This window comes from Convolutriloba macropyga, chromosome 11 (genome assembly GCF_964194025.1).
Source record: "Convolutriloba macropyga chromosome 11, txConMacr16.3, whole genome shotgun sequence".
NCBI classification, from domain to species: Eukaryota; Metazoa; Xenacoelomorpha; order Acoela; family Convolutidae; genus Convolutriloba; species Convolutriloba macropyga.
In genome coordinates, this window is record NC_134478.1 from 52,367,516 (window position 1) to 52,389,659 (window position 22,144).

General features: G+C 38.7%; 1 protein-coding gene across 1 annotated transcript in view; it reads left to right on the forward strand.

Annotated features, from left to right (window-relative positions):
* The window catches only part of LOC142349168 (uncharacterized), a 155,842-nt gene extending 133,933 nt beyond the window's left edge, over positions 1–21,909 (forward strand). Inside the window, exons 23-29 of the mRNA XM_075400581.1 lie at positions 2,461–2,705; positions 5,218–5,371; positions 6,243–6,414; positions 9,205–9,396; positions 18,599–18,787; positions 19,884–20,111; positions 21,581–21,909. Of these exons, the coding sequence (XP_075256696.1) occupies positions 2,461–2,705; positions 5,218–5,371; positions 6,243–6,414; positions 9,205–9,396; positions 18,599–18,787; positions 19,884–20,111; positions 21,581–21,707 (1,307 nt within the window). The 3' untranslated portion in view covers positions 21,708–21,909. The remainder of the gene's footprint in view (positions 1–2,460; positions 2,706–5,217; positions 5,372–6,242; positions 6,415–9,204; positions 9,397–18,598; positions 18,788–19,883; positions 20,112–21,580) is intronic.
* The last annotated feature ends 235 nt before the right edge of the window (positions 21,910–22,144 follow it).

Below are 22,144 nucleotides of genomic sequence, written 5' to 3' on the forward strand. Positions count from 1 at the left end.
ATTAGCGTAGATCTTACATATTTTGCGTTGAATCTAGCAAAGATTTTACATAAATTCAACGCATTCAACGCAAATCTTAAAAAATTTTGCGTTGAGTTTAGCGCAGATCATACATATTTTGCGTTGAGTTTAGCGTAAATCTTACATACTTTGCATTGAATTTTGCGCAGATCTTACCTATTTTGCGTTTAATTTAGCGCAGATCTTACATATTTTGCGTTGATTTTAACGTGGATCTTACATATTTTGCGTTGAACTTAGCCTAGATCTCACATATTTTGAGTTTACTTTTGCGTGGATCTTACATGAATTCAACGTATTTAACGCCAAACTTAATTATTTTGCGCTGAACTTAGCATACATCTTAGATGAATTCAACGCATTCAACGCCAATCTTACGTATTTTTCGTTATTTTTATCATTGAAATTACAAATTTTGAGGTGAATTTTGCGTAGATATTACATATTTTTAATGCATTCAACGCTGATCCTACATATTTTACGTTGAATTCAGCCTAGATTTAATATATTTTGCGTTAAATTTAGCCTAGATCTACATGGATTCAACGTTTATTACGTTGTCAACGCCAATCTTACATATTCTGCGTTGAATTTAGCGTAGATCTACATGAATTCAACGTTGATTACGTTTTCAACGCCAACATTACAATTTAGCGTAGATATTACATATTTTGCGTTGAATTTAGCGTAGATATTACATAATTTCCACGCATTCAAAGCTAATCTCACAAATATTGCGTTGAATTTAGCGTAGATCTAACATAAATTGAGTTTGAGTTGGCGTGGTTCTTGCATCAATTCAACGCATTCAACTCCAATCTTACATATTTTGCATTGAAATTAGCGTGGACCTTACATATTTTGCGTTGAACTTAGCGTAGACCTGATAGCGTAGATCTTACATAAATTCAACGCATTCAACTCCGATCTTACATATTTTGGGTTGCATTGAGTGTAGATCTTACATACCGTGCGTTTATTTAGCTTAGATCTTATAAAATTTCAACGCATTCAACGCTAACCTTACATATTTTGCGTTGAAATTAGATTAGGTTGTACATGTATTGCGTAGAACTTAGTGTAGATATTATATAATTTCAACGCATTCAACGCCACTCTTATACATTTTGCGTTGAAACTAGCGTGCATCTTACATACTTTGCGCTGAACTTAGCGTAGACCTCACAAACGTGGGGTACGTGGGGGGAGGGGGGTAAGTGGGAGGGGATGTTTGTGGTACGCGTGGCGGGGGGGTTTAGGTTGGGGGATCCGTGTTGGGGAGAGGGGGGATACGGGGGATTGGGGGGGTTGGCGCTTGGGGGGATGTGCGTTTGTTGGGTGGGGTAAATGGGGGTACGTGAAGGGGGGGGGGGGGTTACGTGTGGGCGGTGCGTAGCGTTGGGAGGGTACGTAAGTGTGGGTGTACATGGGGGTGTATGTGGGGGGATACGAGGGAGGCGTTGGTTGGATGATGAAATGAGGTAGGCAGGCACAGTTTTTTTGCGAATTGTCAAAAAATCAGAGACCGGTTGCGTGCAAGAGAAACTGGAAAAACATGAAAAGAGAAAAAAGTAGAGCAAAAATGAACAAAATTGAATAACATCTAAGCTGAATTCAACACAAAATTTTGAAAGTTCAACGCTAAATTCAATGCAAAATGATGTATGATCTATGCTTAGGAACGCAAAATTTTTATGAAACGCAATGTTACAGTCCGATTTGTAAAGAGTGCGGTTCCTAAGAAAAGTAAATCTCTGTGGCACAGTGATAGAAGAGGCGACAAGTAAGCAGGAGGTCAGTGGTTCGAGTTCCAAACCCTGAGTTCTACGCGTGATTTTATGTACAATCAACGCTAATTTCAACGCAAAATACGTAAGATCTACGCTAAATTATTCGATAAATATGTAAGATCTGCGCTAAATTCAACGCAAAATAGGTAAGATCTGCGAAAAATTCAATGCAAAGTTTGTAAGATCTACGCTAAATTGAACGCAAAATCTGTAAGATCTACGCTAAATTCTATGCTATTTACGTAAGGTCTACGTTAAATTCAACGCAATATATATAGTATCTACGCTAAGTTGAACGCATTCAATGCAAATTTATGTAAGAAAATTGCGATGAATTTTCCGACTTGTCAACGCTAGTAACCGCTGATCTCGTATAAATTTGGAAAAATTCCTCCGCCGGGGAAGTTTTGAAGACGAATACAAAAGCAAGCAACAATATTTTTAGATATTTTAGTAACTTTGGTTCTACCCAAAATTACAAAAGTTATCCAAAGTTACCAACACTTGCAAAAAACTAAAAAATTACCCCTATTACCCCCCCATTCTTTTTCTTACAACTTTTTTGCGGTAAAAATTCGACCCTGGTTCGGTTCACTCCAAACAACTTGGTAACTAACTTAGAGATAATTTTGAAACTTGCCTTTAACAGATATCCCAATATACCAAGTACAAGCATACGACCCTGATTACCCCGACACAACCCCAGCAGCCGAGATATACTACACGTTGCCGAGAGCACACCCGACTTACAACGACAATATCTATTTCCAAATAGGGTCAACTAGTGGAATTGTATCCGTGTTATATCCATTCAATAGAGAAGTAGTTGGGAATTGGATCAATATTACAATCAGAGCCACCGATACCTCCACGAAAGATGACTCATCCACTTTGGTTCGTTTTTAATAGCCGCGTCAGCAATTCCAGGCGGCTATTATTGCGCTCCTATTACAATTCAAAGAATTTGAATTGTATTGGGGTGCTGTCTTTTTTTAAGATCTGTTCACACATTTTCATGATTTTTGAAGTCAAATTGGAGTAGTGATTTTGGTCACACCGAAACAGGAAATGGAGCGAAAAAGCGAGTGGTTTTGCGGCGTGAACATTTTTTGCTCTTATTTCAAAGTAGAGTGAGAAAACGGTGTTTGAACAAAAATTCGCTTTCTTGCTCGTTGTTTTTTGTTCACATGCGGCAATTTCACTTTGATTCCTACTTTTTTTGGTTTTTTGGATTGGACTTTTTTCTAAATGGTTTTTCCAACCAATCCATTGTCCCTTCTAGATCTAGTTTTCTGTTTAGTCAATGAAAATTCCCTGAATTGTACGTCAGGCTTGGTACTGCTATGTTTTTTACTTCGTCTAACAGATTTATGTTTTGTCTTACCCTGAATTTTTCAATGACTTCAGTGACTTTTACTGCTTTGCAATTAAAATATGTCTGCGTGAGGTCATTTCTACTTTTAGGTCGATTGCGTGACTCACCTCACTAGAAAAAAATGATTTCTGAACTCACTTATAGAACTTTATTTTATGAACATTTACTAGTTAAATGTCAATACTGTGCATCTAAGTAGTGCCAAACTTATATGCCCTAATTCTAGAGTAATAGTCTTGAATTTTTGATTTCGAAAATCAATTTTGAAAAAGCTTTTTTAGGGCTTTTTTCCTTATAGACCGTGTTTGTATCATAAAAATGACAGTACGCTTCTAACCCAAAAAATTTAGTATTCTACTGAAGGACTTTCGGTCAATCTGCATATCTTGTTTATTTAGTTGTTTCTATTCATGGAAGGCCACAAGCGTCTATCGCGGCTATTTTCCGGCAATCGGCCGGCTATGTTTCTTTTCAGACAAACTCATTTCACGTATATTTTTTTCCAAAAACAAGTGGTTGATTCTTGTTGAAACAACTTGGATACGAAAACCTTTTCGGCAGCGATTGATGATTTAAGGATTGAAGAACTGAAACAAGATAAAAAGGCATATTTGACCGTAACTTAATTAATGATTACTCAATGGGTTTGGTGTTTTTTTGACTTTTTAGCAGGTCTAATGTGACGCCACTATTTGGCGTAGAATGGTTGTCTTGCTAGATAAATTTCATTGCTCGAAAAACATTGCATATCTCGATTGAATTTCGGCCAATAATTTTTTAATATATCCCACAAAATTAAATTTTATAACACGAGTTTCTGATCCCAAATTAATAATCCGAAAGATTGTTATGCAAAAACATAATTGTTTACTTGACCTAATTTTTTTGTGTCGTAGAAATCAGTGAAAAGTGCGTGTATGATGTACTATGCAATAAAATGTACTAAAACATTATCAAATCTAACGTAATTGATAATAAAATTGGTCTCAGATCCTGCATAATGTCATATGAAACTACACTTGTGGCTTGTAACAGTTTTAATAAAAACATTTTAAAACTTGAGTTTTACAAAAAATATGTCTTTAAAAACTGTTACTGTTTTCCAAATTGTGCTTCAAAGTGGTCGCATTTGTGTAGTAAATTGTTTCTATCTTAGTCCTTTAGATGAACTTACTGTCTTGAGAGATTTTCAAATTGCAAAAGCTACTTCGTGAATGTTCCATTTAACTTACCAGTCAGCGACAAGGATTTCTTTATTGAGTAACAAATAGCTAAAAATCGGAATTAGTTTTTTAGTATTGCATAGATATTTCTACTGTGAGTACCTATCTGGCATATCCTAATAACGGGTTTTATACCATATTAGAGTCGGTTAGTGGAAAGTAGCTAGAAATTGTTATGATTACTTCGCGTTTATTAACAGGTAGAACTATATTGTTAATTTTTAAGATTGTGAAAAGAGGTTGCGCACTCTTCAGATATTTTTTCCGATGTTTATTCAAAAGTTAACGATTTGATTTTCCATTATTCGAAAAGTGTTAATTCTGGCCGGTAGTTTTCTCCTAAAATCAAACCCAACATAAAAATTCAGACTGATCGGGCAGTTGTCATTTCTCTAGCTTCAAATGCTCGAATGTTCAAATGTTCAAATGCTTGATAATTCTACTTCACTCTTCATTGCTTCCATAGGAAAGAGAGGCTTCTTTTAGTTTTTTTTTTCAATTGTATTGTCGACAATAAGAGAGCAAAAAGCAAACCAAATTTTTGACCCCCTGTTGCTCTTTTATAGGCCAAAACTTGAATAAGGAACCAGCGTTGTAAATAATTTAACTCAAAGTTGAACTTTTTCTTTTCAACCGAATCAGTTTTTGATGGTTTATTCTTCATGACGTTTCATTTTCTTTCCAACTTAACAATTCCTCATTTTAATTTATGAAAATATATGAATAGTAAGTTTCAAAGTCTTGGAAATGATGTTGCTCTGCATAAAATGGGTAAAGTCATTTGTGTATCCGAATATATTTTGTTTAGTTCACATCTACAATATTAGCTGTGTACGTGGTAGATGAAAATGACCAGCGGCCCTTCTTGAACGAGACTTTTTTCTGTGTGGACTTTGAACTGAAAGCGGCTCAGGGTTTCGTTGTCGCCCAGTTCTCAGCCTATGAGTCACCCACTGATCTCGGTATGTGATTTACCCATTACTCTCCCATTACCCAGATTAAGATCCCAGGCCAAAATTATCTTTTAACAGACCGTATCAGACCAAAAAAGCTCCTACCAGTCCGTGTCATACCAAAGTGACATCTGGTCAGGTGAACCCAGACCCTGATTGGAGTAAAAGTCTTTTCTGGTTATGGGCTTGCCCAGTTTTACCACTATAAAACATTTTTAGACGTTCATAGCAAATGCAATGCAAATTAATAAGTTCTGGGTTAACTTTCGAACCCCCCCCCCCCCCCCTCTCCCGCACCCACCCTTTGAGTGCAATCAAACAGCAAAAGCCATGTTTCTCAGATACCACTTTCAGGTCATATCATGTGGTATGATTTATATGGTTTCCTACCATACATATGACCCCATTATCGGCAAATTTAATCTCCAACGATGCTTTGCTTTTTAAATTTTTTATTTTAGCTTTTTATTTCTAATTTTTACTCCTAACTTTATAAAATTGTCCCCATAATCGGGATAAACAGTTACAGCTTGGAGGGCGTTAGGTTGCTGAGCAGCTCTTTTAGTAGCTTTACTATACAATTCACTGAAGCTGCTGAGAAGATATAAGTCAACAGTGTGAAGGGCACTTTTTTTGGAGACCCCCCCCCCCCCCCCCCACACACACACACATTCCACAATTTCAACCCACTATCCCTCAATTGAATTGAAAACCCATTTTGCACCTCAAACCCATCCCCCATTACACCCCACTCCCTAAGAAAGCCTCGGAATGTTCGGTTTGAAAAATGTAATAAGTCGTCGGTATGTCCGGTTAAAACGTCCGAAAATATCGGCTAAGTTATTATTAAGTTATGTTTGAGTTTTGGTTATATTTTTAGGAAATACTCCTGCGAGTTCCATTGGGTTCGGTCTAGTGTCAGCGAACCCGTTCTTTGCTGTGGACGAAGCAACCGGGGAAGTTTCCAGAACCGGCGAATCAGCTGCCTTGAAAACAACCTACCTCACATTTGTTGAGGCATTTGATTACGGATCGCCTATTAACACAAGCCCGTGAGTACAAAAGTTTATTCACTATCAAATTTCTAATCTACTCTTTTTTCTCCCACCCTAAGCTTAGGGAACATATATCGTTTACGCCACGAGGCGCATGTGCTATTTCTTACATGGTAACGTAGCGTGCTATATAACAACACATAAGTTGTTATTGGTGGCATAAAAACAATGTGAGGAGACCTATTCTAGACCTGGGACTATTAAAAGACCGTCCTCGACCGATGTAAGGCATGAAAAGACTGTCCTGGATTGCTTTTTGGCCTGAAAAGAATATATCTGGACATCAAGTGATGACCTCGACTTTGGCTGGAACTAAAACAACCGTCCTCGATTTTGGTAAGACAATAAATCGTGTCCTGGAATTTGACTGGATGATAAATCGTGTCCTAGAATTTGACTGGATGATAAATCGTGTCCTGGAATTTGACTGGATGATAAATCGTGTCCTAGAATTTGACTGGATGATAAATCGTGTCCTGGAATTTGACTGGATGATAAATCGTGTCCTGGAATTTGACTGGATGATAAATCGTGTCCTGGAATTTGGCTGATCGATAAAACGTGTCCTGGAATTTGGCTAGGCAATAAAAAATGTTCTCGAGTTACGTTCGCAACAGTAGCAATGTCTTGTTTTTACATCAAAAGAAAATCTAAAAGCAAAAAAAATATTTCCTGAAGACGAACAGAGCCACGTGTTAGAGAAGCAATGAAGCAAAATGGAAAAATAAAAAACTTGCTTCGGAGGTCAAACTTCAGGCAATAGCACGAAGATCAAAATTTGTTTGTTTTTTCATATAAGGTTTTTTCTTGGGTAAGTAAAATCATAATAATGTTTTAAATAAGCTCTCATGTATTTATTCGAAAAGGTAATTTGGGTACTTTTGTTTTGCTTTCTTTTCGATATTTCTCAATCCAACGCTGATGAATTACAAACAAAACGGAGGAATACAGGAAGATGGATAAGCTTCATCCCTGGTTATGCGAGAATTTATAACTTGCAAGAATCTTGCAAGATTTTGAATTCATTTGGAAGGGTATTTAATTTTTTCTCCGAGATTAGCTTTTCAGTTTCGAAAGTTATATGGATATGAAAAACTTAAACAAAACTTACTTCCAGTGCCAATTAACGAGCAAAACATATTTCCAAATTATAAATATGAATTAGTTCATTAAACTCATTTGTAGTGTATTTCCGCACTAAAAAATTTCGACAAAAATGATACTGCAATTTTTGGCTTTAGAGGTTTCTTAAATTGAAGTAATTTTGATTGTTATATTTCTGTTTCGAAAAAATATATAGCATTGTCTTCCAAGTGAATTCAAAATCTTGCAAGATTCTTGCAAGTTATCAATTCGTGCTTTACTAGGGATGACTCCTCTGTGTTTGGTAAAATTTCTATCTAGTCATATTTGCAGCTGATTTCCTGAATGTGTCAATATATCTTTTTCGAGGGCAGCAAAATTTTAAAACAGCGTCTGAGAGTTCAATTCTTCTTTGCTTTCTGATACACAACTGGCGCCCTATGTTTTAACGCAAACAGCCACCTTTAGTTTCGCGCATTCTTTTGTGTCTGTTTACCGATATATACTTGTTTATGCAATGAAATTACTCGATTTTTAGATAAAAAAGACTACCTTGTTCCGTAATTATGCCCCCTCGTATAATTAATTACGGATTAGGAAGACATATTTTAAGTACTTATCTTTATGATGGTGCTCAGAGAATAGAGGTTTCTGAAAAAGAACTCAAGCAATTAAAAAATTACTTGAGAAAAAAGTAATAGCCAAGTGAAGTATTTTTTTGCGCAAAAAGATTAGTTGAATTCATTGAATAGCTATAGAGAAAACTCTATCAAGCCTCAAAACTAATGAACTGGGGACCAGATTCATCTTCGCCTCATTTCATTTTGGGTCATCAAAAATGATCATAAAATTGCGACTGTTGTTTTTCACTGAAACTTACTTTACATTTGAAATCAATCAGTGTTAATTTAAGAACATCAGTGACATTAAGAAAACCTCGGTTCAGATGCATTCTTCACATAGAATATGCAAAGTTTATTATAACACTAATGACTAAATTTTTTGACGCAGGCACAGATCGTCAGTAGGCAAAGTATATATTTGTTCCCTTCATTGAAGTTTTCAAGTTTTCAGCGTTACTACCCCAGATGACGTACCCACGGGGAGGGTAATGTGCGGGAGAACCCAGAATAGAGTGTCATGAAAGATATATAGTCGCACGATAATGTAAATACTCGCACAGCTGTAATCAAAGTTGGTTCGGGTCTGGAACTTCAACCTGGGTAGCTCCATCCAATAACAAATTTCTTGCATGAAGTTTACTAGAATTGTGAATGAAGAAAACCATACCATACCTAATTTCTAACCGGGGGTCATAAACACACGGGGGAGAAAGTATAGATTCACAGGCAGCATTATATGACCTCAAAAAAGTTAAAAAGTTCAGACAATTTAGTAAGTCTCAAATCTGTTCAGCAAATTTTTGGGTCTTTCCCATTATAGCCACCCATGAAAACATAGCCCCCCATTATGGTATAATCACAATGATTGGGTGCTGTAGGTTATCTGACCACTAAGCTGAGGGGGATATAATTAAATTTCCGTTTGTGCCCCCAGTATCTTATGCACCCCCCAGTTACAGAGCACGTGTCATTACATAGTAAATCACCATGTAAAAATATGGCACGTGCGTCTGGGGGTGCGAATATTGTGCACCCACTAAGATGGGGGGCCAAAACGGAAAAGATCCAATTTTGTTTTCAGAATGGGTCTTGTGAGAGCAGATGCGTACCTACAGAGCCTGCACTGCATTGTGTTCACAGTTAATGAAAATGTGGGAGTTGTGAACGCAACTTATGAGCAGAACTTCATAAACACTTTCAACTCTGATTGGTGTAACTGCACGTGGAGGTTTTTTATTCACACTGTCAGTGCTAATTCGAACAACCAACAGACGTTAGTAACCCCCCCCCCCCACACACACACACACACACACACACACCGCGCACAAGCACGCACTCACACACACACACAAACACGCACACACAAACACACACACACACACCCACGCCCACCTACCCACCCACCCACCACCCATCCACCCACCCACCACCCATCCACCCACCCACCATCCGACCACCCACCCACCCACCAACCACCCACCCAACCACACACACACACACACACACACACACACACACATGCTCACAGTCACACTCACAGAAACACAAACACACACACACACACGCACACAAAGAAAGTTTTACACCGCCCAGTTCGTTCTGAGTGGTTACAAAATCTGTCCGGATACTTCGTTTATGCAGTTTGCTTTTGTAACTGTATATCCGTTCTGCTGTATTTACCGTTGCATTAACTAATTTAACTAACTTGGTTTTTGGATTTTTTCTCAACTGAACTGGGTCCACAGATCACACAAAACGGGATCTCTATATGTTTACCAGTTCAATCGTCTTGATAAAAACAAATCAAAGGCAAAAAATATGCCTGAGAACTGTTATAAAAAATGAGTTTCTAACTTAATCCTATGTGTGTGTGTGTTGCAACTTTCGCAGAGTACTCACGAGTTGAAGATTGGAAATCAGAACACAAAAAAATGAATTCACTGTTCGAGACGTCTTCGATACAAGATACAATATTTGATAGAATATTGCTCAAGACAAATTTGGGTATCAAGACACTGTAACAATTTAAAAATTATACTGCTCAAGTGTTTGGTTTTGGCAGAACGCAGTAACAAATATACTGCTCAAGACTATATTATTTCAACAATTTTATTGCTGAGTTTATGTGCTAGCTTGAGTTGCTAGGCTGACAAGACAATTGTTAGTTCTTAATTTTCTTCAGTTTGTTAACAATTTGTTCTGCTTACGTAGCATACGCGGCTGTTTCAGATTCGCTATACACGGTTTTCTCGCTAAGGGGATGGATAATCCGGATAAAATTAGAACACAGTAATAGTTTTTGTCCTACGCATTTATTGGGATCTCTTCTGAATCTGCGCTGAATTTTTACTTCCTACGCAATTTCGTTATTACTTAGGCTCAGCTCCAACATCGCCGGCCCTGTTTTTCTTCGTGAAAACATCATGGTCAGTTGGTAGCAATGGAGCGAGCTTCAAAACTGGCCTCTTGTAGTATCTATTTTTTGTTCGGATTTTTGCTGATCGAATCACTACGTCGGAACCTTCAAAGGTTTCGGTTATTCGACCCAGATCGTAATATCCACGTTTGTCACTGTCTTCCACTAACCACACAAGATCACCCTGCTGAAGACTTCTGTCCATTGTGGTCTGCCATTTCTTTTGACTGTTCAACGTTGGCAAGTACTCTTTACGGATTCTGTCCCAGATCAGGTCTGCGTAAGCTTGTGTTTGTCGGAAGAGCATTCTATGATCAACAAAGTGCTCTGCACCTGATAGATACGGTAAACAAAGGTTCTTGTTGCCAATTAGGAAATGATTTAGAGTATTAGCTTCTAAATCGGTAGCATCAGAACTGACGGGTGTCAGCGGTCTAGCATTCAGCGTCTGCTCAACAAGACACATCGTGGTTGACAGAACATATTCCGTGATGATCGATTGCCCAGCACCGCTTACATTGCCTTCTTGCAACTCCTAATCAGTCTTTCCCACACTCCTCCAAAGTGTGGTGCTGCAGGTGGGTTGAATTTCCATGTTGCTATATACTTTGTCAATTCTTTTTCAGCTCCAATGAAACTTGTCCCGTTATCACTAATCATTTTGACCGGTTTGCCTCTTCGAGCAATGAATCGCATATTTGCGTTCAGACAACTATCCTTGTCTAGTTTTTGTACAATCTCTATATGTACCACTCGTACAGTAAGGCATGCGAATAGACAGCACCAACGATTTTTTTTCTTCGACCAATCTTTACAGTGAATGGTCCGAAATAGTCTACGCCCACATTCGAGAACACTGTTGATACGACTAATTGTTCCTCAGGTAGAACTGCCATTGCTGCTGCCTTTGTTTGGGCTCCTCCCTTTCGACGTCAAATGCGTTTGTTTTTGATCGATCTCAAAGCAATTCGTATGCCTAGGATACAGAATTTCTGCTGAACTATATTTCTGACATGTTCAGTACCCTATGATGACTATACTTATGTTCATTTCGCAAGAATAATTCAACTACATGGTGCTTCCAATGTAACGGTATTGGATGCTTGGTTTCAAAGTTCAATAGAGTTTTACCTATTTTGCCTTGAGCAAAAAATTGAACCTGCTGGTCAATAAATGGTGAAAACAGGAGGATCTTGCTGTTTTTTGGACCTTCCTTTTCAGCCTTGAGAGATTTCATCTCTTCAGCAAACTGTTCTCGCTTCAGTAGTCTGAAGATGCTTGCTTGTGCGCCCTCTCTTTCTTCAACACTTAGTGTTTTTGTTGCCGTTTTGTGTTTTATAAATACGCGCTGTACGTATGCCATTGTATTTACTAGTCGATTGAATCTGCTAAATCGTTCCCACTGAATCATCGGCTTCTTCTCTTCAACCTTTGCTGAGAAGACCATTTCGTCGTTTTGTTCGTCTGAAGCAAATATTAAATTCAACTGTTCAGGCCATTTGTTCTCTCGTTGCTTCAACCAGGCCGGCCCAGTGAGCCATTCGCTTCTCTTAAGTTCGTCAACATTGATCGCTCGTGTGAAGCTTGGTTCGAAGTTCAATTGACTTTTACCTATTCTGCCCTGGGCACGAATAAGTCCTGGCTGGTCAATGAATGGTGAAAACTGGAGGATTTTGCTGTTTTTTGGAATTTCCTTTTCAGCCGTGAGAGATTTAACCTCTACAGCAAACTGTTCTTCTTGCAGTAGCCTGAGGATGCTTGCTTGTGCAGCCTCTCTTTTTTCAACACTTGATGTTTTTTTTACTGGTTTGTGTTTTTTAAATACGCACTGTACGTATGCCATCGTATTTACAAGTCGATTGTAATTGCTGAATCATTCCCACTGAATCATCAGCTTCTTCTCTCCAACCTTTGCTGAGATGACCATTTGGTCGTTTTATCTGTCTGAAGCAAATGTTAAATTCACATGATCAGGCCATTCGTTCTCTCTTTGCTTCAACCAGGCCGGCACAGTGAGCCATTCGCTTCTCTTAAGTTCGTCAATATTGATCACTCGTGTCCCGATGTCAGCTGGATTGTTAATACCACTCACATGAATAAATTGTGAAACATTAGTTGTATCCAAGATCTCAGCTACTCTGTTTGCAACAAACACCTTTTGATTTCGGTGGGAGCTATGAATCCATTGCAGAACAGTAGAGGCGTCTGTCCAAAAGTTACAACTGTGAATCTTCGATTCGTGTTCCTACACTATCTGTTCTTTAAGTCTCACCGCCATCACTGCTGCTTGTAGTTCCAAGCGTGCTATAAAAAGGTGTCGCATCGGTGCGACTCTGCACTTTCCGATTACAAATGCTTAATCTGTTGAGTTTTCTTTGGGTTTTTAACGTAGATATGCCACAGCGCACATTGTGTCTTCAGATGCGTCGGCAAACACATCAAATTCCCATTTATCCTTGGCTGTGCTGATATATCTTCTATCAAGGCTGGTTTCTGCATGCCACTGCGCACATTGTGTCTTCAGATGCCTCGGCAAACACATGAAGTTCCTATTTGTCCTTGGCTGTGCTGAAGTATCTTCTACCAATGCTGGTTTCTGCTACTTTTGGAAGCTGCGCTTTCCACTTCAGAAACTCTTCTTCTTCGTTAGGTCCTACTGAGTTGTCCCAATGTTGTCCATTTGTGGTCCAGATGCTCTTCAGGAGTCGTCTCATATGAACACTGAATGGTGCAAACAGTCCAAGAGGATCAAACACTGAAGAAACTAGAGATAAGATCTTCCTTTGTGTGATTGGGGTCTCAAAAATTTTGCTTGTACCTCTACAAAACTGTAGACTATCATCGATAATCGTCCACTGAAGCCCAAGCACGGATGAACCTTACTTGCTGGGTTCTACTTCAACCTGCTTTGTGTTGCTGATTGATCTTAAGTCCTCTGAGATTGCGTTGGTTACCACGTCGCTGTTGGTGATCCACTTCTTCAGTTCAAATCCATGTTTTGAGAGAAGAAGTTGCAGTTGTTTAAAAACCTTGATTGCTTCTTCAGGTGTTTCGACTGACTTGATGAAATCGTCCATGTAGAAGTTGTTTTGTATTGTTTTTGCTGCAATTGGGAACTCCTCCTCGTTATCGATGGCTACTCGCTTCAGAGCGTAGTTGGCACTTGTTGGTGAACTCTTTATTCCAAAAACATGACGCTGATTGTCGTAAATTTAAACAGGTTCGTTCATTGTTGGTCGCCACAGGAATCTCAAGAAGCTTTTATCCCGTTCAGGAGCTTGCACTTGCGGAAACATTGATTCAATATCTGCGGTTAGGGCAATTGATCCCTCTCGAAATCTGAATATTGTTCCGATCATTCCGTGTAGTAGATCGCGTGCGGCAAACAACTTGTCATTTAGGCAAATATCCTTGTATTTTGCTGCAGCGTTGCAAACACGGCGAAATTTACCCTGTTTGTTGGGGTTTAGTACAGGATGGTATGGCAAAAACCACTCCTCTCCGGAATTGCCTTTGAATTCCGATTTACCAGTGATCTTCACAAATCCTTTTCAACATCTGTATCAATTGACTGTTGATACAATTCCTTTAAATTTGGGTCTCGCCGGAATCTTCGTTCCAGTGAGTAGAGCTGACCAAGGGCCCAGCCGTAATTGTTTGGAACATTTGGTTCTGGTTCACTACAGTGCATGCCCACTTCGTACCACTCGCCTGTAAACTTTGTTGTGCTCTCTAGAAACTTCTGAGCTTGCTGCTGTTTTTTTGATTGACTTACAACATTTATTTTGGAAGCATAAGTTTCTATGTCCCACAATGATTGGATATTTTCTGCCACTTTCACATCTTCTTTGGAGGCAAAAAGACAAACATTTTGACTTTTCTGGCCTGTCATGGGACCACTGACTACCCATTCTAATTCTGTTAAGACGGCAAAAGGTTCACTTCCTGTTCCAATCTTATAGTCCAATGGACGTTGAATTTCGTAGGCATCTTGTCCAAGTATGATACCTACTTCCATTAGGTTGAATGTTCCGTTAGGGAGAACATTCAGGTGTCTGAAGTTGTTCTTCAGTTCCTTGTAATCACATGTTGTGTTTCCCAACGAGATTGATGGGTTTGCAAACGCTTCAATCGAATGCACCTTTGAGTGTAGTCCTTTTATTGTGATAGGAACCTTCTCTGTCCTCAAATCTTGCGTCCCACGTATGTCAGCTTTGTTCAAGGTAACGTCCGTGCCTTTGGCTTCTACTTGATCGTTGACACTTTCATCGATGAATGATACTGTTGACCCACTATCGAGGAAAGCGTACGTAATCAACCTGTTAACACCGCTCTGAATCGATACCCGAACTATTTGAAGAAAACTAATAACTTGGTTACTCTGGCTGATTGTTGCTGCGCTTACTTTAACTGCGCGACTACCCTCGTCCATTTGGTTTTCTGAGTATAGCAGTCTGTTGTGCTTTTTGGTGCATCCATTTATACCGCAGGGGTGAACTTTACAGTCTTTGATTGCATGCGCTTTCCCCAGACATTCATAACATAAGCGTTCCTTCCTCACTGCTGCAAAGCGGTCGGTGACATTCATATTCTTAAATATTGGACAGTTCCATATATTATGGGTGCCATCCGCTAATGGACAGTTGTTGTTTTGCATTTGCTTCGTTTCTTTTACGTTGGAACTGGCACTGAAATTTGACGTCTTCGAGAATCACTTCTCTCCTTTTTGTATTGCGCCTGTCTTCTTCTTTGCGCCCACTTTTAGACGCTGAGAATCCTTCATGCAGGAAAGCCATTCTTGATGGCCATTTTTCAAACATGATTAGATCGGGCCAGTCCTTGTTCTTGTAATTATGGGTGCCATCCGCTAATGGACAGTTGTTGTTTTGCATTTGCTTCGTTTCTTTTACGTTGGAACTGGCACTGAAATTTGACGTCTTCGAGAATCACTTCTCTCCTTTTTGTATTGCGCCTGTCTTCTTCTTTGCGCCCACTTTTAGACGCTGAGAATCCTTCATGCATGAAAGCCATTCTTGATGGCCATTTTTCAAACATGATTAGATCGGGCCAGTCCTTGTTCTTGTCATCAACATACAACCACTATTTCTCGTTGAGTATCTGTTGTAGCTTATCAACTGCCATTAACAACGTTGAATTTGATTGCAGATCACAAAATTGTTAGTACTCTTTGAGCACCTTTACAAAGTTAGAGACAATAACAGAAAACCCAACCAGGCTTGCTGAGTCATGAGCCTCACTTGATTTGCTTTTCGTAGGCTCTCGAGCTGCGCATCAATAATTACATGCGGTCTTCCGAAATTTCTTTCTTGTATTCTCCAGGCAGCGCTGTAAAACTGTCCAGAATTTCCCATTCCCGAGATTGCGGATTTGCCTTTGCCTCTTAGTAGCGTCTTCAAGTGGCTCTTTTTGTCTGAATCGAGAAACGTGCGTTTATCTATTGTTGCGAAAAACATGCTGGACCATTCAGGCCACTCCAACGGGTTTCCGTCAAAACTATTCAACTTCAACTTTGGCAAACTGCTACTGCTGGAACGTCCAATGTTAGTGCGCATACCCACTTTTTGCAAAACAACTATGTCTTCACCACTTGCCGAACAATCCCGAGAGTTTAAATATCTTAAATAATGCCTAACTTCGCTCAGTTCAGGGCTGACATCAAAGCGGGTTTTTGGTAGACTTGGTGTTTGTGTTTCGCTCATCGTATTGGCCCACTAAGAGACATCTTTCTTTTTTGAGCTCCAATTGAAAGGCGACTTGTCGCGAGCTTTCGTTGACTAAGAACGCACATCATCCTTCTCCAATGTTGTGATTTGCAATTTTCGCTCTAACTCTTGCTATCTTTCCCGAAGCTGATGCTGCATCTCTAATTTTTTCATCTGCATTTCTAGCTCAAGTTTCTTTCTCACAAACTGTGTTCTTTCGAGTTGCAATTTTAATTCGAATTCATTTTCGAAGTCACTCATTTTTTTTCAATCCTTCTTTTCGCTGAGGATGTTTCCGAACCGTTCTCTAGATCTTGATTGTTTGATTGTCCGTTTTGTGTAACTGTGTTCAGTGTCCTATGACTTGTTTTGTCATTCCTTCTGAGAGACAACGATTTTGATCAGTTGGCAATGAATCAATTACTGGTGGTTCTGCTTCAGATGCAGAAACAGTTGAATGACTTTGTTGGTTTGACATAATTTTCCGTCCGTGAATATATGGTAACCAGTCTGCGTTTATTTCTTGTAAGAAATTTAGTCGTTCGGTTTCGCAACGTTCAAACAATTCTGGATCACGATGAATATATGCTCGCTTCCAAAGAAGAATACAGAGAGAGTCGTCAAGCTTCAGCACCTGTTGATAAATGGCCTTGAGTTTGCTTGATCTATCGTTGTTTCTGATTAGCTCCTGACCCTCCTGACTTTTTTCTTCGAGTTGTTTCTGGCATTTGCTAATCTGTCCATGCAACATGTCTTGACTCTGTGACGGAGTCACTTCGTTTGTACTTTGGCACTGAATCTTGAATCCCTTCAGTACTTTTGTTTATTTGCTTCAATTAAGTTTTGCTATTCAACTTCTAAGGCACTTTGCCTAATCGGCTTTGCGTCATTGAATTGCCTGTTGAGTTTTGCTTTATTCGTTGGTGCCTTTGGCATTTCACTTGTTGAGTTGTACAGCCGTTTGTATTTCACTGTCTGGGTTGGCGGACCAAATGTAACGGCTGCTCTCCTTGTGTTTCGCAAAGAAAATTTTACACCGCCCAGTTCGTTCTGAGTGATTACAAAAGCTGCCCGGATACTTCGTTTATGCAGTTTGCTTTTTGTAACTGTATATCCATTCTGCTGTACTTACCGTCGGATTAACTTATTTAACTAAATTAGTTTTTGGACTTTTCTCAATTGAACTAGGTCCAAAGATGGCACAATACGGGATTTCTATATGTTTACCAGTTCAATCGTTTTGATAAAAACAAATCAAAGGCAAAACTATATGCCTGAGAAGTCTTATGAAAAATTGGTTTCTAACTTAATCCTAGGTGTGTGTGTTGCGATTTTCGCAGAGTACTGGAGGTGAAGATTGGAAATCAGGAAACAAAAAATTGAATTCACTGTTTGAGACGTTTTTGATACAAGACACAAAATTTGATAGAATATTGCTCAAGACAAATTTGGGTATCAAGACACTGTAACATTTTAACAATTATACTGCTCAAGTATTTGTTTTTGGCAAGACGTAGTAACAAATATACTGCTCAAGACTATATTATTTCAACAGTTTTATTGCTGAGTTTATGTGCTAGCTCGAGTTGCTAGGCTGACAAGACAATTGTAAGTTCTTAATTTTGTTCAGTTTGTTAACAAATTGTTCTGCTTACGTGGCATACGCGGCTGTTTCTGATTCGCTATACACAATTTTCTCGCTAAGTGGATGGGTAATCCGGATAAAAATAGAACACAGTAATAGTTTTCGTCCTACGCATTTATTTGGATCTGTTTTGAAATTGCGCTGACTTTTTAATTCCTAAGCAATTTTGTTATTCCTTAAGGTCAGCTCCAACACACACACACACACACACACACACACACACACACACACACACACACACTCTCTATCACACACACACACACACATGCACACACACGCTCTCTCTCTCTCTCTCTCACACACACACACACACACACACACACACACACACGCCCACCTACTCACCCACCCACCACCCACCCACCCACCACCCACACACACACGCACACACACACACACCCACCCACCACCCACACACACACACACACACACACACACACACACACACACCCACGCCCACCTACCCACCCACCCACCACCCATCCACCCACCCACCATCCGACCACCCACCCACCAACCACCCACCCACCCACCCACCCACCCACCCACGCACACACACACACACACACACACACACACACACACACACACACACACACACACATACACACACACACACACACACACACACACACATACACATACACACATATACACTCACAAACTTACTTATCCTGCTCCATTTGTTTAGTGACATTGAGGTGTACGTGATAGCCAACTACGAGGAAGCCTGTGTGGTGGGAGGAAGTTCATTTGGACAGGTGAAAGACTTCATCCCGGCTGAACACCTTCTGATCGAGTTTCAAGACAGAGAGAGGGAGGATGGCACACCTGTGAACAGATTGCTAAACGACAACTTCACACAGTTCAATATTGTTAAGTAAGAGCATCACTCACAACTAATGAAAATCACCATTAAGTTGTCACCTTAGGAAAATCCTTCAATCTCCAAGGCGAAGCCCAGTTGTTCAATAACTTCACTTGGGTGATGAAAATAGTGCTTTAACGTTCTTAACCAACCAACTTTCATTGCGATATAAAACAGTTGCAGAAATTACGCCACAGTGCAGATGCTGGACTATCTTTTCCTCCACAATTTTGACGCCATTTCTCGTGTAGCCACAGCGCCGAAAAAGAATAGTTTCAATTTTTCATAGCAATAATTGGGCGCCAACAATATGTCAGAATATAGTTTAAGGATTCCTAATTTAGAGGTCCGAGGCTAAGGGGCCTTCGCCCTCCGGATAGCTTAAATTAAAGAAGGAGTCACAAAATTATTTTCTGATTTAAATAGACCCGAATTTCGCCTGTTTCTTATCTCACTTTACCGTTTGGAATTAAAGATCTATAATTGAAATAGTCAAGAATTTTTTCCCAAATCATAGTGACATAGTTAATCAGTCGTGAATCAAAGCATTTCTCAGTCTGCGTTTTTACTATGAACAGATTATGATCATGTCACTTTTTACCCTGTTCAGATAAAAAAATCATAGCAAGGAAAGCCTCTCTGAAAAAACTCTGAACAGTCCAAAATCCAGTTCTTCGTTCATCATGCACAGTAAAGAACATTATGTAAATTTTCTGCGCAGTTTTTTATCTAGTCAAAAAACCTTGAAAATTTTTGTATAAGTACTAGATTAGCCTCATTCTGCTAAAAACTCTAAAAACTAAAGGACATTTAACAATCAATTACATCAAAATAGGCCTAACTTGTGATAACTTGTCCCCGGTTAACCATATAATAGTTGCAGAGAGAACATAATAACAACCTTACAAGAATTTTTAATTAAACTTAGCACTCAACTGTGTTTCAAAACGAACCCTGACAAAACTATGTTTTCTATGTTTGTTTGGGTACTTTAGAAGGGCACTAACTGTGCCTATTATCCGTCTTCGTCAATATCTGACCTCGTTTTCGTTATTCATACTTAAAAAATTTAAGAAATATAATCTTATTTTAAATTCCCATTTTTCAGAGTGGGATTGACAGATGAAGCTGCGACAGAAGCACCAAATGAAGTTGACAAATTTATCGACAGCTTCGAAGGAGTTCTAGTCTTTGTAGGCTGTGGCGTTGTAGTTGTTGCCCTGGTTGTAGGTGTGGCAGGTTGGGGTGTATACTCTTTCAGTACTGGCCAGTTTGTGGCTTCCAGTTCGGCTGCAGTTGTGAAACCCGAGCCAGAGCTCACCAATGTTAAATCAGAGTAAGACAAACGATGGAAAATGAAGCTCGTTTTGTTTTAGACCAAATTTAGCTCCATAAAGTGGCAACGCTATCGAACGTTCCAAAGTCAAAGTTCAAATTTAAATCATGAAGACATCAACGCTTTTCTTTGTTCATAAGCATGTCGAGAGTTTCTCGAACGTTAGTAATGTCTATATGGTGACTAGATTTGCACAAATTCCACAAAATGACTTATTTTGTGGATTATGGCGACAAAATTTGTCACCAAACTCCACAATTAAGCAAATGATAATGTTTAAAAGCATATTGTAGTTTTGAAATGCCGAAAATGAGGGACAAATTTTGTCAACAAATTCCACAAAACGGCCAAATCGGTTGTTTTGTGGAAATCGGTGTCAAGAAATTCAATCAATTTTTAAACAATTCTTTCCTTGCCAAATTTCACATTTCAAGCTTGTTTTAAGATACATATTGTGGAAAGCGATTGATGAAATGGACCGAATGGTCCGTCCCAATTTGGTAGGGGTGCTAGTCTGTAATGTGAATTTTTATGAATACTAAAGGGAATCACTTACGATCCATGTAAGAAAATAAAATGTCATTAAAAACACTTGTTAAAAAATTGCCAGAACACATTTTGAATTATTCGCTTCACTCAAAATGATCCTGAAACATAAAAAACTTTATGCAAATGCAAGAAATGATCCAAAAAAATGTTTTTTTGAAAGCAACTTGCAACAAAAAAAGATCACGTCACAAAAACAATTTAAAATTACATGTATGTGTCAAAAGGTTGACGGGGAGAAAATCATCAAAAATTAATTTTGGAAATTTTTCACTAACACAAGGCAAACAGTTGATACAATCAAAGAAAAAGTAAAAACACAAAAATTGTGAACTCAGAAACAGATCAAATTTTAGATGCTAGGTAATTAAAGTAGGTACTTTTCCTGTTTGTTTTCCATTCTCATTAGTTTGAAATAAGCATCAAGGGCAACTTTTTTGAAGAACATTTTGGCGATCAACTCTGATTACTTTCTACAGTATATCATGAGAGACTCTGTTTTCTGTGATGTGATGGTTTCACTGTTCAGCTCTATTTGGTCCTTGTATGATTACCAGGAAAGCATCAAAATCGAATAGGATCCTTTAGTAATTACGGAGATTCATATGAAACCTTGTATGATTACGGGGTTTTTGTATCGTTTTCCACCCGGGTGATCAGACTTTTGGCTGTCCAAATTAGTCAAAGAGAGATCAAAATCAAATTCACTCATGATCACAAATTTCTTCTGGGTTGAATTTTCGTTCAATTCTAAGTTTAATAAATCTTAATTTTTGTCTCTCGTGATTTCTATGATCACACTTTAACTTGTTCAATCTCTGATTTCAACTTGTTCAATCACGGCTTTACTTCTTATAAAGGTTAATTATTTTGAATTGTGAAGTTAAACTGAGATGTAGAACATTTCAAACATTCTGTTTCAGGATTGGTAACAACAGAACGAATCTGGAAAAAATTGACCGACCGACCAGAGTCAAATCACCACCTGGGAAACCCAAAGTCAGAGGACTTTTGAACCAGCCTTTTCCTCAAAATGACGCGTTTCTTTAACAAAAAACAACAAAAATCCCAGTATTTTTGCAGAAAATAGAGTCGCTGTTCGCAGTGACGTGGATTTCAAAATTCAGTCTGATATTGAAAAATTGTTGAAACTTCTCGTTAACATAGATTCGAATGTTGAGAAAGATTTTGGTGAATTTGTTTGCTGCCTAACCTTGTTTGCTTAGATTAGTTTAATATTTTCAATGCTCAATTTCTTTTGAGGCGCGTGAAGCGACGTAACCCAAAACTTTTAGCGAATACCTAAGCGGTAACCAAATTTCAGAATTTGAGAAATTTGTTTTAAAAATGTTGAACCGATCCTACATAGTTACCTATTATAGCCCCCTATTTCAGACTCTACAGTTGTAAATTATGTATTTGTTATATACTATCATAACTTATGTCCAATTTCTCATAAAGTTTCCCTTGAAATGGTTGCCAGACCG